The 24,907-nt window shown below is 35.3% G+C and overlaps 1 protein-coding gene and 1 non-coding gene across 3 annotated transcripts in view; one reads left to right on the top strand and one right to left on the bottom strand.

Moving 5' to 3' along the window:
- Positions 1-16,906: 16,906 nt before the first annotated feature.
- ZNF280D (zinc finger protein 280D) overlaps positions 16,907-24,907 on the top strand; it is a 97,434-nt gene continuing 89,433 nt past the window's right edge. Inside the window, exons 1-4 of one of the 2 annotated variants that reach the window (XM_065871181.1) lie at positions 16,907-16,948; positions 20,342-20,483; positions 22,864-22,929; positions 23,030-23,169. In XM_065871181.1, the coding sequence (XP_065727253.1) occupies positions 20,348-20,483; positions 22,864-22,929; positions 23,030-23,169 (342 nt within the window). In that variant the 5' untranslated portion in view covers positions 16,907-16,948; positions 20,342-20,347. Of the gene's footprint in view, positions 16,949-17,093; positions 17,116-20,336; positions 20,484-22,863; positions 22,930-23,029; positions 23,170-24,907 lie in introns of those variants that run through there. The other variant, XM_065871182.1, reaches the window with a different exon arrangement.
- TRNAG-CCC (transfer RNA glycine (anticodon CCC)) lies at positions 17,885-17,957 on the bottom strand. Its single transcript has one exon. It is a non-coding gene; the product is annotated as a tRNA-Gly (tRNA).

The raw sequence follows: 24,907 nt of genomic DNA, 5'->3' as shown, positions 1-24,907 counted from the left end.
CTATAATTGTAGCCCACAATTTTTTGGTTTTTTTTTTTAGTTTTTTACCCTCACAAAGAGCATCTTCCTTTATTCTTCCCTCTTACACTTGTGCACAAGAATATTGTAGCTAGAGGGTAAGACAGAATTCTCTTATAGTTCCTGCAAGTGCTTCTCCTAGTTGCATGAGGAATGTTCTTCTTGGTAACTTACAGTTTTGTAATTGAAACTTTCCCCATACACTGATCATAATATCACTCATAGGCCATCATCTTCAAGTCATTATTTTGCAAGTACAGTCGACCCTTGAACAACATGATTTTGAACTGTGCAGGTCCACGTGGATTTTCTTTTTCAATAAAAGTGCTACAGTACTATACGATCAGCAGTTGGGTTGAATCCATGGATGCCGAACCATGCATACAGAGGGGCCAACTATTACACACTGATTTTCAACTGCACGGGGCTTGGTGCTCCTAACCCCAGTGTTGTTCAGCAATCAACTGGATAGGTTCTAGCTTTCTTAATCAGTGTCTGTCCCTCCTTTAGTCTTTTTATACAATACAACTCTCTCCAGGTTAACTTATGCAGGATTTTTAAAAACTAACTGATGGGCTTCCCTGGTGGCGCAGTGGTTGAGAGTCCGCCTGCCGATGCAGGGGACACGGGTTCTGTGCCCCGGTCCGGGAGGATCCCACATGCCGCGGAGCGGCTGGACCCGTGAGCCATGGCCGCTGAGCCTGCGCGTCCGGAGCCTGTGCTCCGCAACGGGAGAGGCCGCGACAGTGAGAGGCCCGCGTACCGAAAAAAACAAACAAAAAACAACTAACTGATGCTTGAGAATGCATTGAGCTGAGAAGAGTACTAGTTTTTCTTAGGACAGTAAGAATCATCAAATATGTTTGAAAACCAGATTATGTGCAGTTGGCTTCTCTTCCTTCCCCTTTGTGAAAATTCACAGAAGCTCAACCTTGTTCTTCCTGATATTGCCAACTGAGGAAAATCTCTCACTAGATAATACTAAGCCAATTCTAAACTTATAAAAATTTGTCACAAGTTGTATTTCTGACAGAATTTTCAAATTCTTTTGTCAATTCTTGTAATAATCTTGGTTCTGCTCTCACCCCTTTTCTGAATCACTGTGTAGATATGCATTTTTCAAGCTTACAGTGTTACACTGTCACATGTTGCCCAGATTTTTAGTCTATATTTTTCAGGATTGAAGCTTGCCTGAAATGGGCAACATTGTCTGCATATGAGTAACTCATCAACTGTCATACGTGAACCTGGAACATAGTGATTTGAGATTTCAGATACTTCCCCAGTAGGTTCTTGCTTATCATTCCTTCTGGATCTTCTTTTTGCAGTGTGCATCATCAGATGCAACATTTGAAGGATTTTTTGAAAACTTGTATGGTTTAAATTTTTGTTGAAAGGAAGATGGCTATCTTTGCTTCATAATGGCAAGGTATTTTCAGTTTTAGATTTCTAGACACCAATTAGAATAATCAATCCAATGAATTAAAATTTCTGCATCATCTATTTCCTTCTAGTCACCATTGTATACAGCTGCATTCAACACTTCTCCACTTATGAACTGTATCAAGTTAAATTTTAGCCCACAAACGTGAAGGATGAAAGAATACTGTCACATGTCCTTTTAGCAAAATAGCATGGTCCTGCATTTTTGTAAAAACATGGCATGATGAAGTTCTTCCTGCTGAATGAGAATACTGTATTTCCTTTTAGTTTTTAGAAATATATTGTTCACTCGTTGATTATTGAGTTTGAGAAAATCTATCTAGGGACTTAGTCTAATTACACTTAGTCTGAGATTTCCCAAAGTTCACTGTCATTATTACAGTCAGAAGTGCTTGCTATCTACCTTTGCATTTATCTTTAGTTTCATCTAATAATTATGAAATGTCTCCTCTGTTAGTTTTCTTCTGTCCATTATGAACAGAAAATAAAAAGTTCTGAGTTCATAACAGTAGTGAAAACTAAAGCAGATGAAAGGATCTGCCACCCTAAAATATGCCACTTTGACATAAGGATTATTTTGAGCAGAAGGCAATTGAGAACCAACAGATGCAGGAAGAGCCCTCTTCCCATCCCGCCCCCCCCCACCCCCCCGCCCCACCTAAAATTAACTGTCTAAAAGCAGGGCATACATTTCTTTTTGTGAAGGTTCTTACCTTACTGCACCAGGAAAGGAAGAGTGACTCTTATCACCTAAGATGGAGAGTTGATAGATGAGTTTGCATAAACAGACCCAACTAAAATAACACTTATCTTCCATTAGTTCTGCCACGCATTTCCTAGTTTCTTCCGCAGGATTTATTGTATCTCAAAGCCCCAATTCCCTTTCCTTTGTTAAAATGGTATATACACCCTGAGTCTAACTGCTTCTTTGAGTTTAACTTCTTTTCTGTGAACTCCAGTGTATGTAAATATTAATAAAAATTTTGTGCTTTTTCTCCTGTTGATTTGTCTGTTGTTAATTTAATTCACAGGTCCCAGATTCTGCAACCTAAAAGGGTAGAAGTAAAGTTTTTACTTCCTGACACAGACTACAAAGATAATGCCTTGAGTCTTCTATACCTTTTGGGAAGCTGATGCAGTATTTTGTGCAAAACAATAGGAAAACTCAAGAAAAGAAAGGTGAAGGATAATGTATTAATGATGATTTATTTCACTCTCGCATTATCCTTCTAGGCAATTAAAACATTCTTCTGTTTTCTTATTATTTTAGTTTTTTTAAAGCATAGTTGGGAAAAATTGATGCTCAGTGGTGAAATAACACCTAGGATGATGGAATTAGCAAAATATTTTGAGGTGTAGGAAGAATAAAATCACTAATATCCCATAATGTATCTTAGATTTATAAAAGGAGTCTATGGGCTCACCTAGTAATTGTAAGATAGAATGAGTTTTATTCTATTTTAAAGTAATAAGTTACTTTTCCCTTTGTTGTTTGAAGATCTCTAGGAAACAAAGTCATAAAATGTCAATTTTTAAAACTAGAACTGCTAAGGAAAGAAAATTAAAAACTGAATCTATGGACTCTGATGACGTGCTGAAGGTTAATGGTTAGTTTGGACAATAAGGTGCAGAGTTCCACTGCTTTCCAGCACTGCTTTCCTCCTACTACTATGATAGGTTTTTTTCACCCTTTTGCACTCCATCTCTAATGGAGTAAGGGTTCTACAAGGCCCTCCCTTTACCACGTACGTATCTTATGAAGCTGGATTTTCCTCACTTCAACAGAACAAGATGGTGTAACAAATTGAATACAGAAGCAGATAAGAGAATCCAGCTGTCTTTATGAACACAGATATTAAAATTAATGAGAGTGTAGAGATGGAAAACAATGCCACTCCTCTAAATTTTTGTTTTGGAAAATACAGCTATTTTTTATAAAAGTATTTGTGTTAATATGCAATGGGTTTGTTACAGTCACTTTTAAGTAAATTAATATATATTTCTTGAATTTCTCAGGTTGGGTTTGTAGGCTTCATCCTTAGAAGTTAATCAACTACACTCTTTTTTTTTTGCCAGGTTTGATTTCTTCAGCATGACAGCTGCCTGAATGCCTTTCAGTTGAGGGATATTAACCAAAGCAAAGATCATTAGTCTATGAAATAATTTGCTCCTTGCTTCTAGGCTCTACCCATGTGTTCCTTATTTTGTGGGTATTTGTTCTTAACCTTTGGCAAGTTTGAGAAGCAAAACTTGGAGGGTTTGGGAGAGGTCTGGGGATTTTAGGTATATCCTAATCCCTATCTCCTTTGTTTACTCACTCACTCATTTTGCTTTTCCTATTCAGGGTTTAAGATTATCTGACTTTGAACTATACAGGATTGCTGACTGCTGATAGAAAGGTCCTCATGGAACAAAATGCACCATGGAAGTGGCTTTGTTAAATTCCATGAGGAAAAATAAATAATATATCTCCCAACTGTATTGAATAGCAAAAGGTAAATAAGAAAATTGACACTACTTTTGACACTACATTGTTAGTATTTGTGTTTTTTTGAGAAGTTATAACACAAGATATCTTTCTAATTTTTCATTTCTTTTATTGTAGTGTTTTAGTGACTATAAAGTATTTCATGGTTATATTTCCTCCTCAAAATAAATAGTATTTGGAGATGGGTGGTATTATCCTTTATAGATGAGGAAATTGAGTTTCAGAAAAAGTTCATTTCATTCATTGTAATACTGGGTGCCAGACACTGCGTATTCATTTTGTAAGGTGTGATACTGTGGTCTTCCCTCACTTCACCTTCAGCGTTTCTAGCTCAGAATTGTGTTCTCTTCTCTTTGGGTTAGACAGTGCAGGCCTGGCAGCACAACCTCTGGTGGAAGTGCCAGCTCCTAGAGCATTTGGTCTATTCTCTGCCTCACTGCATTCTGGAAGCTTCTGGTACTAGTATAACCAAGCTCTGCATGCGTTGGTGGAGAGTTATTGAAGAGTTTGGAATTGATAAGTGACACAATAAAAGCATTATTTTAGGAAATTGTTAATTTGGTGGTTCTATATTGAATGGATGAAAGCAGATAGATCCGGATGCTGAGAGACAGTGTAAAGTGAATCTTATAAAGTAAATCTGGTGCTATAGGTGTGAGGTTTAAGGGCCTGAACAAGTACTTATGAATGGAAAGGCAAGGTTGGTTGTGGGAAATATTTTGAAGGAAGACTATAGGACTGGGGAATTGATAGGATGAATGAAAGAGGGAAACATTGAAAAAAAACTGCAAAAGGGTGACAGTTTCATTTGAGGAAAAAGAGAAAGGCAAAAGTAGAACTAATTGTTAAAAATCGGGGTAAGATTAATCTAACATAAAATTTACCATTCTTGACTAAAGTGTACAATTCACTGGCATTTAGTATATTCACAATGTTGTGCAATCACCAATGCTATCTAATCCCAGAATATTCTCAGTTTCTCAAACCCTTACCCATTAAGCAGTCTCTCCCAGCTTCTTCCCTCTCCCCCAGCCCCTGACAACCACTGATCTGCTTTCTGCTCTATGGATTTGCTTATTCTGGGCATTTTATGTAAATGGAAGCATAACATGACTGACTTCTTTCACTTTGCATAATGTTTTCAGGGTTCATCATGTTGTCACATATATCAGTACCTCATCTTTTTTTAATTCCCTTGTATGGATGTATCACATTTTGTCTATCCATTCATCAGTCAGTTGATAAACATTTAGCTTGTTTCTACTTTTTGGCTATTATGAATAATGCTGTAGAACTAATTTTTGAGGGAAAGTTAATGTTCAGTTTTGGAAATATTGAATTTGAGGTGAGTTTAAGTATCCATATAGCAGTTTTCAGCAGTTAAGAGATGAAGGACTGAAACATAGTTAAGAAGTTAGGGTTGGAAGTTGATATTTGATGATTTTATAGGCTGCTATTGAGGACTGATAGCTAAGACTATGAAGTTTATTAGATTTGTCTTTTAGGAAACAATTTGTGTAGGGCTAAGGTCTAAACTTTATAGAACCTGATTTTACATTGTTTAAGAAGGAAGAGAATATGAAGAATCTGTAAAGAGTTAAAAAGGAGGAGATGGATAGAGAACCAGTCTATTGGCATAGAGAAAATTACTGAGGAGCATGTCTCAAGAAATTGGGTTAGGACTTCCCTGGGGGTCAGTGGTTAAGACTGTGCTTCCACTGCAGGGGGCGTGGGTTCGATCCCTGATCGGGGAACTAAGATCCTGCATGCTGTGTGGCATGGACAAAAATAAATACCCTCATAAATAAATAAAAGGTTTAAAAAAAAAAAGAAATTGGGTTAAAATTGATGCAAGATAAGGAAAATGAAAATGGAAGAAAGGGTTATTTGATTTGGCTGTTGGAAAGATTATTGGGATCTTAAGATGGATACCTTCAGCAGAATACTGTGTGGTAGAAAATGTAGCTGTCCTGCTGGGCTCAGCTCAGTTTTGACTGACAGAGTGGGTGGTGGTAACTGCTGTAGCCTGGATCAGGATCAGCAGGAGGTTTTAGAATACTTGGACCAAGTGGAGATGGTGCAAAGAGAGATTCCCCATACCTTGTTGTAAAGAAGGGTTGCTTTTATCAGTACATAGGAACTTTTAATGATTGTGCTGATTTGGATTGCTTTGTAGATTTAAGTAGTCTGCTCAAGCACAGGCTTTCTACTTATTAATATTACATTAACATTTTTTGTGTTAACAAAAATGTTTAAATTCTAAAAAGTTGGTTTGTCATGATGATTTGATACTTGAGATGTTTGCTCTGAATCAGTATCTGTTAAATAGATCTTGATATTGTTGGGAGTTCTGAGTTAAGCCATCAAACAGGCTTACTTATTAAAATGCAATTTATATTGTTTATTTAAAATTATTGGGGATTTCCCTGGCGATTCAGTGGTTAGGACTCCACACTTCCTCTGTGGGGGGGCCTAGGTTCAGTCCCTGGTCAGGGAGAAAGAACTAGGATCCTGCATGCCACGTGGGTGGCCAAAAAAAAAAAAAATTATCAACTGTTATTTTTTTTTTCAGGAATTTACTTGCTTCGAATAAACTCAAGAATTTCATTCTCAGTGTTGTTTCATTCTTTACGTTGTACTTGAGAGTTTCTAGAAAATCTTGGGGTATAGTAGGTAGATTACTAAAATTCTTAATTTCTAATTCCAAAATGAACTTTCATAATTCAGCATTCTCAATTAGGGTAGTTTTTTTACTGAAATATGACAAATCCCCCTTTTCTTTCAGTCTAGGCAAAAAATTTACAAATACTAGATGAATATGTTTACAATATTAGGGTTGGAAGGATCCTTGGGGATCTTGAAAGTGACCATTTTCAATTGCATAATGTTTGAACTTTTCATATTTTTCTTTGGTGATCTGTCACATCTCAAGTTTATCTCATTTCCTGATATTTTAACTGCTGATTGTTTTGTTCTTATATGAAATCTGCCTCCCTGTTATTTTGGTCTTGTTCCTGGTGGAGGCAAATAATATGTGGCTGAAATCTCTGGCCTTCAAAGTGCCTGGGTTTGAATCCTTGTTCTGCCACTTAGTTTTGTTACTTTGGGTAAGGTGCTTAATCTCTATAATTCAGTTTCCACAGCTGTAAAGCAGGGACACTAATGGTGTCTGCCTTATAGAGTTTTTTGGGGATTGGATGAAATGCATTGGATGCATGTATTTAATTAATTAGCAAATGGTAATAATTGTTATTATAAATAATAACTTATTATAACTTATAATAGTATGTAATGAATTAAGTAGTTGTATTGAAGCTCAAACTAGGAATGAAATTCTCTAGTTTACTCAAAACAAGTAAATATTAGCAGTGTTGTTATCGTTATGATCACTTGAGCCACAAGGAACAAGTCACCCTCTTGCCTTTTTTCTTATGACAAACTTTAAAATATCTGTAAACGGCTTTCACTTCTACCACCCCTGCCTCACGGTCTCATGTTTTTCCTAGGTTACATATATTAGTCCTTTGACCTAGACAAAGCTTTAATTTTAATTCTTTGTAGTGGGCATCTGTTGTTTTTACTACCCAACATCCATTCACCCTTATCTCCCTTACCTTGGTAACATATGTCTTGATCTTGATTTTCCTGTGGGGAACCATCCCCTCCAGTATTTATCTTGTGGTTGGTGTGTTGTACCCGCCCCCCCCCCCCCCCCCGCCCTTTTTGGGTCTCTGGTACCAGGAGGATCAATAGTGATTGGTTTAGGGAAGGGCATATGACTTTAGCCAAGCCAGTCAGCTCCAGTCAGAGCTGGTCCTTTTATCATTGTCCTGGTCTTGAATGTTGGAAGGTGTTAAGTTGAGCTACTGTAGTCATTCACAATGGGAGGACCCTTTCTGAGGATAGAATCAGAATAGAGGAAGTGAAGCCTAGGGATGGAGAGAGAAAAACCAGGTTTACGTATCATTGTTTAAAATGTGCCTACAGCGAATGCTGTAAATGAGCCAATAAATTCTTTTGCATAAGCCAGTTTAAGTTGGGTTTTCTTTCTGTTACTTAAAAGTTGAAGGAGTCATAGCCAATACACAGTATTCCAAGTGGGGATTGAATCCGACAGAATAGAATAAAACCATCATCTCTTTGACTTTAGACTCAAATTCTTCTATTTTGACACTGTATCACAAGTCTGATTGTATCAGTTCCTGCTTAAAATCCCCTCAGTGGCTTTCCAGTTGCTCTTCAGGTAAGGACAGAATTCCTTAACATGGTCTTCAAAGTGCAGCGTTGTTTGACTCCTATCTTACCTCCCATTGTATACCATCTTGCTCTCTTTTCCAGTCACACTGGTTTCTTTTCAGTTTCTTATATTTGCTGTGCCATAGATCTTTTGCACATGCTGCTGCTTTTGCATGGAATGCTTTCTTCCCTCTCCTGTTTGCCTAGTTAACTCTAACTCATTCTTCAAATAACAATTAATCATTGCTTCCTTAGGGGAGCCAGTTTTGATTATGCTAACTAGACCTAACTTCCTTACTCTGAGTTTTAAAATTCCTTGTCCATGGCCTTCATAGCACATATTGTCAGTTTAATCTGTTTGTATGAGTGTTTGTCTCTGTCTCTAGACTGTAAGGTTCATGAGTGCAAGACCTGTGTCTTAATTTTTGACCGTCATTGTATTCCTGCCTGGCACGATGTCTGGCACATAGTGCATGTTTATTAATAAATGTACTTTTTTTTTGATGTGAACCACTTTTAAAGTCTTTATTGAATTTGTTATGATATTGCTTCTGTTTTATGTTTTGGTTTTTTGGCCCTGAGGCATGTGAGATCCTAGCTCCCTGACCAGGGATTGAACCCTCACCCCCTGCATTGCAAGGCGAAGTCTTAACCACTAGACTGCCAGGGAAGTCCCTAAATGTACTTTTTAAATGAATGAACTTTGGACTTACTGCCTCTCTGGTAACTAAAACTGATAAATAGTATATCTTCAATTTATATTTTTTGTAAATTTTGGTTTTTGAGCAAATACAAAACTAATTTTATGCTAGATTTTACCATTCATCCTACTTTGTTGAGATCTTTTGAAAGTCTCATTTGTTATTTAACATGCATTATGCTATTTACTCATCTATAAATGTAATCTGTACACAGTATGGTCTTTATCCAAATTATTGCTGTGAATATTGCCCTTTGTTAAGATATATAAGACATTGGAATGCCTTTCTTATTCCTGAACCATAACCGTATCTGTATCTTCAATCAGTATTATTATCCACTGCATCACATAGCAAACTCTGATGTGTGGGACTGGGGGTAGGGCAGGGGAAGGAATAAGGATTCATACTTTTTACTCTACACACTTCTGTATGTTTGAGTCCCCTTTTAATGAGCATTTTTACTTTAAAAAAAACACTAATGAAAACATCTTTCCTTTAGAGATTAATGGGTATGTTTCTCCCATGGTGGGGCATTTCCAAATCCTCCAGCTAGATGTGATTACTTTTTTTCAACCCCTGACCTAGAGATTCTTAGCCTTTTTGGTTCATAAACCTTATAACAGTTTGATGCCCCAGAAAATGTATGTGTGCACAGAATTTTGCACAGTTCTTATTTCTGTGGTTTCCTCAGCACCTTGTCATGAACCTCTGCTATAGCATTTCCAATTTTTATTTTTGTTATTTTTTTTGGAGTATAATTGCTTTACAATGTTGTGTTAGTTTCTGCTGTACAATGAAGTGAATCAGCTATATGTATACATATATCCCCTCCCTCTTGGACTTCCCTCCACATGCCATCCCACCCATCCAGGTCATCACAGAGCACCGAGCTGAGCTCCCTCTGCTATATGGCAGGTTCCCACTAGCTATCTGTTTTACACATGGTAGTGTATATATGTCAATCCTAATCTCCCAGTTCATCCCCCCCCTTCCCCCTCTGTGTCCACATGTCCATTCTCTACATCTGCGTTTCTATTCCTGCCCTGGAAATAGGTTCATCTGTACCATTTTTCTAGATTCCACCTATATGCATTAATGTACAGTATTTGTTTTTCTCTTTCTGACTTACTTCACTCTGTATGACACACCATCCACATCTCTACAAATGACCTAGTTTCTTTCCTTTTTATGGCTGAGTAATATTCCATTGTATATATGTATCACATCTTTATCCATTCATCTGTCGTTGGATGTTCCAATTTTTATTATTGCAGCTACCATGCCCTGTTTCGTATGATATTTATATATTTATCATAATCCCCCTACCAGATAGTTTCTTGAGGTAGTGACTTTTTTCTTTGAGGATTGTGCCTTGCGTTAGATAGAAAATGGTTAAGTGTATTATTTTTAAAACTTTTAATTATTTATATTATGAAGTATTTTTATTGTCTTTCAAAAATCTGAGCTCACTAACTTGGAGAATTGGTTTTCACTTGTAGTGGAGGTAAAAGAACCCTTTTCCTTTAGCCTCTTAGGTTAAGTGCCTGGGATCTGCAAATTAAGTTGATGAAAGACAGATTAATAGGAGAAAAGGTGTACAAATTTTATTTGATGTTAATATTTTAACTTTTACGTTAATGGAGGTGTTCATCGAAAAAAAATGAAGACTAAAGAGGTGGTTAGACATGGGGGCTTATATACCATTTTTTTAAAAGATGGTAAATTTCGGGAGAGTGGCAGGTCAAAGGAAAAGAGGTTTGGGCTTCTAGGAGTGGTAAATTGAGGGAATGTACATATATGGGGGAAACTAATGGAAGATTAGGGCTATTTTAGTAAGGTTTGTTTGTGCAGCCCCATCTTGATGCCGACTTTCTGTCTCCAGTGATAATGGTAGTTTTTCCTCCTCCTGGAATGGGAGAGGGAAAGGGGAAGACCTTCACAATGGGAAATGTATGTCCTGCTTTTAGACAGATAGGAGGAGGGCAGAGAGCTCTTTCTGTGTTTCCTGCTTCTTAATTGCTGAAGTGGCATATGTTGATCTCCTATAGGCTTTAAGGAATTCTGGATTTCTTCTAATTTCAGAGAATTAAAGTGTTAATTCTTTGATTACCTACCTTCAGAGAATGAAGTTTTTTCTGTAAATTGGGAGGTGGACAGGAGAAGCTGGCCTAATTGCTTTTTAAGTCTTATTCTTGGAAGTAGCTAGGGCAGTCTCTTTCAAGACCTGGATTTTCCCTATCCTTGTTCTGATCTCATTGTAGGCCACTTCTTTCAAGGCTGACTCCCAACCCTTCCCCTTCTCTGTTTGCGTCTTTCTCTTAAGATTCCTGAATGAATCTTTTTTTTTTTTTTTTTTTTTTTTTTGCGGTACGCGGGCCTTTCACTGTTGTGGCCTCTCCCGTTACGGAGCACAGGCTCCGGACGCGTGGGCTCAGCGGCCATGGCTCACGGGCCCAGCCGCTCCGCGGCATGTGGGATCTTCCCGGACCGGGGCACGAACCCATGTCCCCTGCATCGGCAGGCGGACTCTCAACCACTGTGCTACCAGGGAAGCCCAATCATCTTTTTTTAAAATGACATTTGAAATTTTTGGTTTATTTAAAAAATAAAACTATGTATATCCATACTCTCCCTTTTTAAGGTTGTTTTCTCCCTTTCTTGAAGTGACCATTTCCAGAAGGCAATGTTGTACTTCAAATAAAAATTAGAGTCTTTCAGAAATTGGGTGAGATTTGATGAAATATCTTGTAGAGTTTCTGTAATTCCCCAGTATTTTGTCTGCAGTATTTTAGCTGCTAGTGATCAGATGTTTTTAGTTGTACATTTTGTGTGGTTAGAATGTGCAATTTTCAAGAATAAGTCTGTGGTTTTTGACAGTAACAACTAGACTGATTCTGAAAAAGATAGATGTTTAGTTTTCTAACAATAAAAAGCCATAAAAGGAGGAAATACTGATTTAAAATTTCATTTGCTTAATGTTTTTAAATAAAAATTATAAGTTATTTATAAAATTTCAAATTTAAATACCTGAATTTTATGAAATCAAATTTTTGTGGGTCTCTCTTTCAATTATATACAGGTTTATCTTATGATTTAAGGTTTCTATTTGCGTGACTTGTCTTAGAATGTCAAAGTAGACATGATCATTCTCTGCTTTTCTAATCCTGTTAAAATTAATTTCTATGATGGAATCAGTAGGTGATGGATACTAAGTGATAAAAAACTGGAATTTTAAACATGACTCTTCTTCAAAAGACTGTATGCTTTTAAGATAATGAGCATTAAATTAAAATTAATTTTTAGTATCTCCTTGAGATAGTGGAAATTCTTGAGAGATCATAAAACCAGGGTTGGAAATATTAGATTGTTACTCATAGTTAAGAACCCACTTCAAATCCTTAGAGCTCTATTCATTTGGGATTAGAATTCTAAAATTATAGACCTCCATTTCAGTATGACGTTAATGACAAAGACTAAAGAATTATTTATAAAATGAAATAGAACATAAACCAAAGCTTTAAGTCAGTGGGATGATTTGAATGCCTGATTTCTTGTGAAATTTGTGAGAGGAGAAAAGTGATAAATCAGACTTTTTTGAACAACGTTCCATGACCCTGTGTCATCCAAACCATTCCTCTGAAGAACTCTTCTAAGTCTATAAGCAAAATTGTTAAAGGTTTAATGTTTCTTATAGCTAGCATGTTAATCTTAGACTAAATTTATGTTAGTTGAACTTTATGTGTTATTTTGAATATAAATTTTCACCGTTTGAAATGATTATATTAATTTCTGTTTCACATTTTCCCTTTATTTTTTTTTGATGTGGACCATTTTTAAAAGTCTTTATTGAATTTGTTACAATGCTTCTTTTGTTTTTGGTTTTTTTGGCCCCACGACATGTGGGATCTTAGCTCCCTGACCAGGGGTTGAACCCACACCCCCTGCATTGGAAGGCGAAGTCTTAACCACTGGACCGCCAGGGACGTCCTCTCACATTTTCCCTTTTATGTTAAGTTAATCATATCTGGTTTTGTTGTTGCCAACTTCTTGGTTAGTAATGTAACCCCCAATTAAAACATAATTTTTTTTTTTTTGCGTTACGCGGGCCTCTCACTGTTGTGGCCTCTCCTGTTGCGGAGCACAGGCTCCGGACGCGTAGGCTCAGCGGCCGTGGCTCACGGGCCCAGCCGCTCCGCGGCATGTGGGATCTTCCCGGACCGGGGCATGAACCTGCGTGCCCTGCATCGGCAGGCGCACTCAACCACTGCGCCACCAGGGAAGCCCCAACGTCATTTTTTATGATGAAAAAAACCCCCAAAGATTAACTTCATAATGTGATTTCTTGCATTATTTTTTCGAATAACTCTAACTTTTGGGGTCTGGTTAGATGGAGAACTTAACCATTTACCTTATTCTTCACATTCACTTTTGTATTCTATTTACCACCTACTCATTTTTAAAAATGATTTTTTTAGAATTAAATTATGGGGATGCATATATAATGAAAGTGCTTTTTTAAAAATGGAAATGGTATAAGACACTTTATCCAAATGTTAATTTTTATATGTTGGTAATTTTGAATTAGATACTTATTTTATTCTATAAGATTAGTAGAGTGTATAATTTAAGTGTTGATAAATTATAGGTGTGTGTTATGTGCATATGAGGGTTTAACATTTTATATGTTACTGAGTGTTTTAAGTAGTTTATAAATGCTTTTTTAAAAGATGAAAATATCGCAGGATAGATTAGACAGCCACATTCCAGAAGGTTTATTTATAAAGCTAAACTTTTATTAGGAGGGATCTACTGTAATGAAGATCCTGTATGACAAAATGATTTCTAAATGCTCAGCTGATAGCTAGCTTATAAATTTCAGTATAATAATGAAATTGTGATCTGTTTTTAGAGTTCTTTAAAATGGGATTTAGCCCAGAGTTAAAAGTGGTTAAGATTTATTCAGTGATTTCTGTGTGCCAGGCATTGAGCTATGTGCTTTATGTATATTATCATTTAATCTCCATTATAACTCTGTGAATTAAGTTTTTTATATATATATATATATATACGCATATATATGCATATATGTGTGTGTGTGTGTGTGTGTGTGTGTGTATGTGTAGGCAAAGCACAGAGATTAACTAACTTGGCCAAGGTCATACAGTTAATAAGTAGTTGAGTCAGAGTTTGAACCTATTATTCTTCACCAAATTTTACTGTTTATGGTTAATAAATGTTTAAAGTATACATTAAAGTATAAAAAGCTGAATTAAACCTTAGAGATAATACACCTGAACTAAGAGCTGAGACCCAGAATTGTAAGGTAACTTGACTGAAAGTTGTGCCAGTGCTGGGGCACTTGGTTCTTCTGGCTTCTAGCCTAGTACTCTTTTTATGTGTAGACTCTACAGCTGTGGATTGTGGAATGGCTTAATTTCCCCCTTACCAGAGAGTGTATAGGACTAAATGCATTACCTTTATTATTTAACACAGTGACATTGCATCAGGTGGTATCTATCAATGGCTAAAAGTAAAATTTTCAAACAGTTTAAAATTTAGACCCCACATTTCCTTTGACTTAAATTTTTTGTAGGAAAAAATCCTTAAGATATAGTTTAATTTTAGATATATAAAATCTGAAACAAAAAATAATAAAGTAGAAATTATAATTTTTTATGTGAGCAGTCTCCAAAAGTCAAAGAATTATAATATAAAAAAGTCTTGTAAGTCATTTACTTGGAATTCATTTAGAAACAATCATATTAAACATGGTCATATAATTTCTACCTGAGTCAGTAGCTGAAGTGTAGTGTATTCTCTTTTTCTGGCTGTTTTGGAACCACCTCTGAGCTGCAGAAGCTGTTGAAACCTTTTGGAGCTTTGAGATCCCCACTGCATACCTTTGTTGGATATTTCACTTCACTGGCAGCTGATTTAACCTTCATAGAATTCCATGCCTTACCACTAAAATTCTGAAGTGGTGACTTGAGAGATTTTGACTGTGATAGTTTTGGCATGTTCCAGTGGCTGACATGCCAAAGGAATCCATTAAAGTGTGTGTTTATTAACCAGAATGAAATAAGGCAGTGACTCTTTAGACCAGCATTGTCCAGTAGAAATGTTCTGTAGCTGCACTGTCAAAGGCAGTAGCCACCAGCCACATGTGACTTTGAACATTTACAATGTGGTTAGTGAAACTGAGGAACTGAGTTTTAAATTTTATTTAGTTTTAATTAAACTTAAATAGTCACCTGTGGCTAGTGGCTACTGTATTACACAGTGCAGCTTTTGGCTGAATTACAGTTCTAATTGCCAGCTTTTTAGTGTGTTTGCTAGTGTGTCAGTTGAGGTTCCTAAGTAGCTACTGTGATCCTCAGGCTTCTGAAGTAGGTTATCTTAAAGTCATCTTTATAGTCATAGGCAGTGGATATCTTGTTCATATGGACAGGTCATTTATTAATTGAATATTTGTAAATTGAGTACTAATTTTAAAGTTTTGCTAAATGATATTTATATGATCACTTAACAAAAATGTTATATGTGAGTCTCATAAGCTGTGTAATTAAGGCTCTTAGAGAATATTCTGTATTCTTGGTACTAGGAGGTCCTTAATGTTGAGCAAGAATTGTCATGTATCTGCTTAGGTACTGATGTTAGTTTAGGGGCAAGCTACAACTATTCAAATAATTGAGTTAAAGAGACCTCATAACTTGGTGAATTTAGTTGAACACAATATTCACTAGAGTCTCTTGTAATAGTAATTTAAACATTTGTAGCAATAACTTCTGAGGTTAAAATAATAATTTTTTTTCCTGTGGACTAATTCAATCCAAATAACTTAGAAATTAAAAAGCAGGAAAACTAGCTTTTGTCAGCCTGAGAATAAAGAGGAATGTGAAGATTGTATTAGCTGTGTATCTTAATATTTTAGGTGTGTGTCATCTAATTTTTTACTTTTTATCCTTTATAAGTAAAGCAGTTTTAAAAAATTTTGTATATTTAAAAAAATTTTTGCTATTGTATGTGTGGGAATCCAGAAAGCAAATTCTTGTTTTAAATAAGGCAATTCAATTTTTTAAAAATAGATTTTATTTATTTATGGCCAAGTTGGGTCTTTGTTGCTGCGTGCGGGCTTTCTCTAGTGGCACCGAACAGGGGCTACTCTTTGTTGTGCGTGGGCTTCTCGTGGTGGCTTCTATTGTTGCGGAGCACGGGCTCTAGGCACGCGGGCATCACTAGTTGTGGTGCACGAGCTTATTTGCTCTGCGGTATGTGGGATCTTCCCAGACCAGGGCTCGAACCCATGTCCCCTGCATTGGCAGGCGGATTCTTAACCCCTGTGCCACCAGGGAAGCCCCAATTCAAATTTTTACATGTTTATTCTAAAAGCATTTGTTTTGAATTATAAACATATTATATTATAAATTTTTGAAGGCAAATACTGTGACTTATTTATCTTTGTTTTTTCCCTAGAACTTTGTACATTACCTTACATACAGAAAGCAATGAGTATGATTAGTTTGAATAGTTAGTTTTTGAATGAATTAATCTATGATGAAGTACTATATCCAATTAATTTTTTCCTTTTAAGTTTCATTGATTAAAAAACCCAGAGAAATATAAACTAAAACTTATTTAAGATTATGTTGTATTATGGAATGTGAAGAATAGGTAACAGTTAAAGATTAATGTCACTTAGCATCTGAAAAATTCAGATTTATTAAAATAGTACATTATGAGGCAATTATTCATTTTTACACAAGGATGCTTTTAAAAAACTATTTGTAATTTAATAATTTCAGACTTCTTCAAATATTAAGAGCTTAATAGAATCACCATTTTACTTATTAAATTTGGGTTCATTCAAGAAAGAACCAATTATGTAGAGTGAGTTAAATGTTTATGTTAAACTTATCAAATTTAAAAATTGAGCTTTTTACAGGAAAAATGATTAAGTATGTGTATATTTAATTTAATGAAATCCACTTTAATACTAGGTATCTTTATTTATAGGAAGGAAAAGAGATATAACTTGCTGCCTTGTGTGGAGTCACATGATGATCAAAATTAGATCCAAGAATTTCTAAACCCCAAGTTTCACATTTCAGTATTTGGCTTTACTTAAAGTGACTCATAAAATTGACTGATATCTTGTGTCAGTACTTAAATGACAATTTACAGAAAGTCAGCTCTTCAACTTGATTGGCGACAACCCTTTTCAGCCAAAAAGTAAGTGTTGCTGCCACTACTGATACTAGTGTATGTGGCTTTTGTACCAATAACTTTGCATCAGGAGAAAGGCTGAGAGGTAGGCGCATTTTCTTAAAAACAAAAACACTTAAAATTGTTAAGGTAGCAAATGCTCACATAAAAACAAATAATGTGAATTAAAATATGAGTAAAGTAGAAATGAAATGATTTCTCTCTGTGCCTGGTGATCGCTACTATTATTAGTTTGGTATGCATAGTCACGTATGTTTCTTTTATGCATAGACAAAAATTAATTATTTCTAAAAAAATTGTAAAGCTGTTATGTATCTTCAAAAATTTTTTTCTCAACAATATATCCTGTATATATTGACAATGGCAGTACCATGCTAAAAAGAGTAAGGAAGATCTTTGTCTTCTGCATGAGTTTGGTAGGGCTGCCATGACAAAGTATCATAGACTAGATGGCTTAAATGACAGAAGTTTATTTGCTCGCAGTTCTGGAGCCGAGAAGTCTAAGATCAAGGTGTTGGTAGGGTTAGTTCCTTTTGAGGGTCGTGAGGGAAGGATCTGTTCCAGGCCTCTCTCCTTGGCTTATAGGTGGTCATCTGCTTCCTGTGTCTTCAGAGGGTCTTTCCTTAATACGTGTATCTGTGTCCTGATCTGTTATTCTTCTTTCTTTTTTAAAAATAATTAATTAATTTTGTCTGTGCCAGGTCTTAGTTGAGGCACATGGGATCTTAGTTGCAGCATATGGACTTCTTAGTTGTGGCATACATGTGGGATCTAGTTCCCTGACCAGGGATCAAACCTGGGCCCCCTGCATTGGGAGTGCAGAGTCTTACCCACTGGACCACCAGGGAAGTCCCCTGATCTGCTCTTCCTTTAAGGAAACTGGTCATAGTGAATTAGCGCCCACACACTGTCCCATTCATATATATATGTATGGTATATAGCTATATATACCCTCTTTATATATCTAGTTAAGCATCACTTGTACCCATCTCCATTGCTGTTACTTTAGTTTAGACCTTCAGTACTGTTTCTCTTTTTTCCCTCCTCCCCTCCTCTTACTCTTCCTTTTTCTCCTCCACCTCAGCTTAAAGTAATATAGATATACATAGTTTTAAAAAATCAGACAACCTAAAAGGGCTTTAAGGGGTTTAACCTCAGTTTCTTGAAGAGTGCTTATGCACATATATATGTGTGCTGTCTATTGCATAGTCAGTTTTAATCATTTTCTAATGATGTTTATCATGAGGATTTATGCTTTCTTACAGCTACGCCTTCCTTCCCTCTAAGTATCTCCTAACATAAAAAATCAAATCCATATTTGATATTTTCATTATGATGACCATATAAATACTGTTCACTGACAAGCATGGTAATATGCTATTAATATGCCATTATATATAGAATAGCATATGAGAGGATACATTTCTTTTTATTTTTTTTTCTTTCTTCTGGTGTACCCAGCAATTAATACTTTTCATGTTTTTTAATTTGCTAACTTGTATTGAAGTCTATAGCTAAATCTTCTCACACTCTCAAGAGCCTCTCAATTCAGGTTTTTATACTGTAAAACTTGTCAGGTAGTCTAAAAGTTTATACTTTAATCATCTTTTCTTTGGCCTCCTAGAGACATTACTCCTGAAGGTACTGTTCTCCTGAATTAGTCTGGACTGGTTGTTCTCTAGGCCTACTGAACTTCTGTTGTTCTGGGACTTTGTATTGTGAATGCCATGTTTTCTTCATCCTGTGTCTTCCTCTTTCTTGACTGAGTCTCATGTTTTGGTGGATTGTATAGTAGCTTCCTGAGAAAGGGTGCCTGGGAAGTAAATCTTGTGTGATGTTGCTGGTCCTTACTCTCACACTTGATGAAAAGTTTGAATTCTAAATTGAAAAATAATTCTGGTAAGAATTTTATAAGTATTACTTTACTGTCTTTTAGTTTCTGTTCTTATTGCTCTTGATCTTTTCTATATGATCTGTTTCTGCCCCCCAACCCCTACAGATCTGAGGATATTCTCTTTATCTTTTTTGTTCTGAAATTTGGTAATTATATGTCTTGGTATAACTTTTTTCTTGATTGTTGTACTGAGTATTAGTGGGATCTTTCAACCAAGAGATTTTTGTCTTCTGATCTAGGAAATTTTCTTACATTATTTCTTTGATAACTTACCCCCTGCTTTTTCTCTGTTCTCTTTCTATAAATTTTATTAGGTGAGTGTTGTACTTTTGAAATTGATTTTCTAACAACCTTGTATTCTCTGTTTTGTTTATAGATATACTTGTGTGTGTGTACGTATGTATGTATATATAAATTTTTTTTTCTCTCATAGTTCCATCTTTGAGGACATTTTGGTTTTTTTAACTGAATTTAAAAATTTGGCTATCGTATTTTTAGTTCTATTTTTGTTTCTGAACATTACTTTTTATAACATCCTTTTTTGTCTCATATCTCTAAAAATGCTAGTTATATTTTTTCTAGTATTTGTCTTGCTTTTTGCATTATCTCTTTTCCTTACGACTCTTTATCTGTTTTATTGATTTTGGTCTGAAAGACGAGGTTTTCCGAAAATTTCTGGTGCTAATTGGTTGTCTATTACTGAGGCACTAAAATGCTTCCTAGGAGGTCTGTGCTTGGTCAGAACTTCTAGGGTGGTGATATTTACTGTATGTTCTTTGGTCTGTTTCTTCAGGTGGGAAATGTCTAATTTTCCCGGGTTGGAATATGCCTTACTTTGTTCTTTTATTTTAGCCTAGCACCTCATCCCTGCTTTGCTGTGTACCTGGCATTCCTGAATTTGATTCAGTTTTTCTGTTATATCTCCCACCTGTTGCCTCTTATTCTTAGTTTATCTGCCTTTTGTTAGTACATTTTTTTTTTTTTTGGATAATGGTTAGGTGCAATCTTTTTTTGTAGATACAATCATATTCTAGGCATATAACTGAAACTGACTTTGTTCCCAAATTTTCTGTCCACTGTAAAGAACTACTATCAACCATCATCCATCTGTCTATCTATCTGTCTACCTATCTATCATCTCTTTATCTAAATCTCACTAGTTTATATCTTAGAGAGTGAGCTCTGGGTTTCTCATTGTTACTACCATGTATTAACTATAAATATCAATTCAGAAATTGCTATTAGGATTATTAAAGTAGATCTATGTATTACAAAAAATGTATTTATTTTTCTTTTTGAAAATAAGGTTTGCTTCTCTCCTTTTGAAAATTAGATACATCAAAAATGGCAGAACTCTTTATGGAATGTGAAGAAGAAGAGTTGGAACCATGGCAGAAGAAAGTAAAAGAGGTTGATGATGATGATGATGATGAGCCGATCTTTGTTGGAGAGATATCAAGTTCAAAACCAGCAATTTCAAGTGAGCATTTACTTTTAGTGAAGCCCAGTTTTGTAAGATACTGTTTCTAATAGAAAAACTTGTGAACTGTTTTATAGGTATTAAGTTCTTGTTCCTCTGTAGGGAGTTAGGGATGACAGATTGGGTGGGAGGTCAGTAAGAATTTCAGAGTCAGGGTTTTGATTGGGGACTTAAGGAAGGAGGTAAGAGGTTGAAATATCAGATGTGAGAAAAAGAAACGGACTAAGATTAGCTGGTGACACTGGAGGTCTTTTCATATTAGAAATCATAATTTTTAGTGGAGCCAGGTAAACCTATTTATATTTTTGTTCATTTTCTTTTTTTTTTTCCTCTTTTAAACTGAGAAACAGAAGAGTTTAGAATATTTTGCTTAAAATGTCAGAATACACTAAATAAATTTGGGTTAGTCTCAGGTAGGGGTTCTTACATCTAAGCAGCTGCCTCATTGCAGTGTCATCTATACATAGCTACAGAATATATAGGCGGTGAATGATTTCAGTTAGAGTAACTCGATTTGACATTGTTACAATGTTAAAGACAAACGACACTTGTTAAAACGTCCACTCAGAAATGTATAGAAGTACAGAGAAATAATGTACAAATTTCAGGAGAGAAAGAGAAAATAGATCCCTTCCCATTGCATTTACATGTTTATTTGCTTGTTTAAGTCAGGAGAATTTACCAAAGAATGTAACCAGCATACTAGTGTTTTCTTACCAAGTTAGTGCATAGAAGTGTAATTAAGAGACTACTTTAAAATTTTCTGAAGGCCTGGCTCTTCCTTCTGTTGCCTCTAAACTTGGAATGGCATTTTTAGTCAGTTTTATTAGAGGAAGAATAGCTTAACCAATTGAATTCTCAGTAGCATTTTTTTGTGGCAGATTGATAATAACTCCTAGAGGTTCTAAGTGGAGTGCCACTTCGATTATAAATTGAACTAGGCGTGATGGCATGCTTGTTGATGATAGTGGAACATAATTATATATTCTCTTAATTACTGTTTCTTGCCACTGTGATTATTTTATACTGGAATATTAGCATATTGCAAAATTGTTACTCAAGTTCTCTTATTGAAAAGATGACAATTAAGATTTAAGTTGAATTTATATTGATTGTAGATGACTGTTAACAGTATTCGACTGGAATAACATATATTAGTTTTAAAATAATTCTGTCAGAAGGGGATTGACCAGGAAGAATTTCTTTTGTGTACTCTTAAGATGCAATTTAAATGATTTTATTGCTGTTTATGTATAAGCCATAAAATATTTTAACATATGGAGTATGAGCTAAATGTTTATATACAGTTGCCAGAAAGGAAGGTACAAACTTTTGTAGAATACAAACACCAAAAGGACTTTAGCAGTAGTTCTTTGATGGTTTGAGTAAATACTTAATCTTGAATTTCTGAATGAAAATGGGGTCAAGTTGCTTGAGCAGATTTTTCTCCTTTAAGACATCTCTAGTACTTAGGTATAGAGCACTGCATTGCCATTTTCAGAAAACAGTCCTACTTTTATATGGCCCTTTACTTTATAGAATTATTTTATGGGAGCTGGTTCCTTTCTACTACGAGGGGAAAAAAGGAAATTTATATGAGGTATGGTGTTTGTGCTTTTACCTTTTTCTAACCAACAATTTCAGGCAATCCTTACTCTTCTAAATTTTAGTTTGATTACTGAAAAACCTGTAATTAGGAACTTTAAACTGCAATTAAGAACTTTAAACTGATCCTGAAAGTCATATTATGCTCTGACTTCTGGTATAGTGATACATTTGAAGCCCCTTAAGTTGTAAGGTATTCTGGTAAACTGTATGTTCATTGCAGTCTGTATTCTCTGATAGTTTCCCTTTCAGGACTCAGTAATGGTGCAGATAATCCAGTGAGATCCCTTATAATGATACTTTAGGGCTTATAAGGGTGTGAATTGGATATGGATGTTAGACAGGGTTTGATTTTGAGTAATAGGAACTTGAGTGTGTGTATAGCCCTTTCATCACTCAAAGAAAGATATATACTTCAATTATAGTTATATATGAATATATGTTTAGAAAATTTTTGCCAATTATATGACTATTTCTTTGCCATGCAGAAGGTTTGACTTATATGTAGTCATATTTATCAATCTTTAACTTCTGGCTTTTGGATTTTGAATTACAGTTAGAAAGATTGTTCTTATTTTATAAGATAATTAAGATGCATAATCTTATTTCTTTAGTAGATAAAGATATATACGTTTAAAATTACCTATATTCATAAGTCAGCGTTAACTTGTATTCTCCTTCTAGGAATCTGTTTGTTTTCAGTGTATGATTTCTATTATCTTAATATATATGTCATTCAAACAATGAATTTTAAAATAAATGTAATCTTTTATAGATATTTTGAATAGAGTAAACCCCAGCTCATATTCAAGGGGAATAAAGAATGGTGCGCTCAGCCGAGGTACAGTATTATTGTACTATTTTTGTTTTAAAGTGAAGTATTTTGACATCATTGATTATATAGAAATATATTCAATGTGTTGTATAATTTTAAAATACAGGTATTACTGCTGCATTCAAGCCTACAAGTCAACACTACACGAACCCAACATCAAATCCAGTGCCTGCCTCGCCAGTAAATTTTCATCCTGAATCTAGATCTTCAGATAGTTCTGTTATTGTTCAGCCTTTGTCTAAACCTGTAAGTGTTTCTGAAACTACACAGCCAGCTGAGGGATACATTGGATATTATTTATCAGTATCAACAATGCCTAGTTAAAATTCTGTACTACCATGGGCAATCATCTAATGGAATCATAATCAGCATCAGAAAATGTCACGTTCTCTATGATAGCTCAACTGGTACCCAAGTAATAATTGCAGTAACAAACTACTCAGCCTGTTTTTAAATTAGGTAATATGCTTAAATTAAATAGGTACAGTATTGAAAACTGTGCTATCAAAACATGAATAAAAGTATAATCAGTAATGAATATTGCATAATGGCAAACTATTTCAGATTGTAAATTGGGCCAAATGTTCTTAGTTCTTAATTGGGAAAATTGCTAAGAGGCTACTGGAGCTTTTTATTCTGAAAACATACCGTCATAGTTTAGTTAGTTTAAATAACTCTTAACAAAAACTAATAGTTAATATTTACTGAGTTGTTAATATGTGCAAGGCTTTGTGCTAAATGCTGTACATGAATTAATCTCATTTAATTCTTAAATGTTCCTATGAAGTAGGCACTATTATTTTTCTCTGTTTTATAGTTGAGGAAACTGAGGCTCACAGTGAATTTCAATAATTAAATATTAAATTTAATAATTTAAATAATTCACTCAGGGTCACACAGCTGGCAAATGATAGATCTGGGATTTCAATCCAGACTAATCCATAGTTTATTTGTATTTGTATATAAATGCATGTGTATTGTACGTAAATGTATACTTCTAAAAAAAAATGGAAGCATTGCCTTAGTGTGAAAGTTTTCAAAGTGTAGTCTTCAGTCCCCTGGGGTTCCTGTAAGACTCTTTTATAGGTTTTGGAACAACAGTATTGTCACAATAACACAAAGACACTATTTGCTTTTTTCACTGTGTTGACATTTGCACTGATGATGCAAAAGCAGTGGTGGGTAAACTGCTGGTTCCTTAGTATGAATAGGAGTTTTTGTATTAGTCACCACCCTGCACTCACAATAAAAATTATTCCAGTCATACTCAGTTCCCTTGATGAAGAATTAAAACGTTATTAATTTTATTAACTCTCTACCCTTGGATACATGTGTCTTTTAAAATATTTTGTGTGATGAAATGGGTGGTGTGCATAAAGTATTACTGTGTCTGAGGTATGATTATCTTGAGGAAAAGCACTAGTGTGATTAAATTGTGAGCTAAACTACCCAGAAGACCATTTTTAACTTGAAAGGATGACTGACAAACCATGGTTTATACTACTATTAACTTAATGGGTTAAAAACACCTACTTTTATTATCTCACAGATTTTGTGGGTCAGGAGTCAGGTCATATCTTCATAGTCCCTAAAGGCTTCATTCAAGGTGTGGGCTCTGAGCTTGCAGTCTCATCTGAAGCTCTCAACTCAGGAAGTATCTGCTTCCAAGTTCTCATGCTTATTGGTACCATTCGGTTCCTTAAGGGTTGTCAGATTGAGAGTCTCAGAATTTTAGTGGCTTTTGGCTGGCTCCTTGCCAGGTGGGTCTTTCCAACATGGCTTCTTACTTCCTCGAAGCACACAAGGAAGAGGGAATCCTTAGCAGGATGGCATTACAGCCTTATGTAATGTAATCACATACAAAAAATCATGTACATTCTGTCACTTTTGCTATATTCTGTCAGAAACAAGTCATGTGTCTTGTGCACACTCCAAGAGAGGGAATCACACAGGACATGAATACCAGGGCGTGGGGATCATGGAA

This window comes from Phocoena phocoena, chromosome 2 (assembly GCF_963924675.1).
Source record: "Phocoena phocoena chromosome 2, mPhoPho1.1, whole genome shotgun sequence".
NCBI classification, from domain to species: Eukaryota; Metazoa; Chordata; class Mammalia; order Artiodactyla; family Phocoenidae; genus Phocoena; species Phocoena phocoena.
This window is presented reverse-complemented; position numbering and strand designations above follow the sequence as displayed.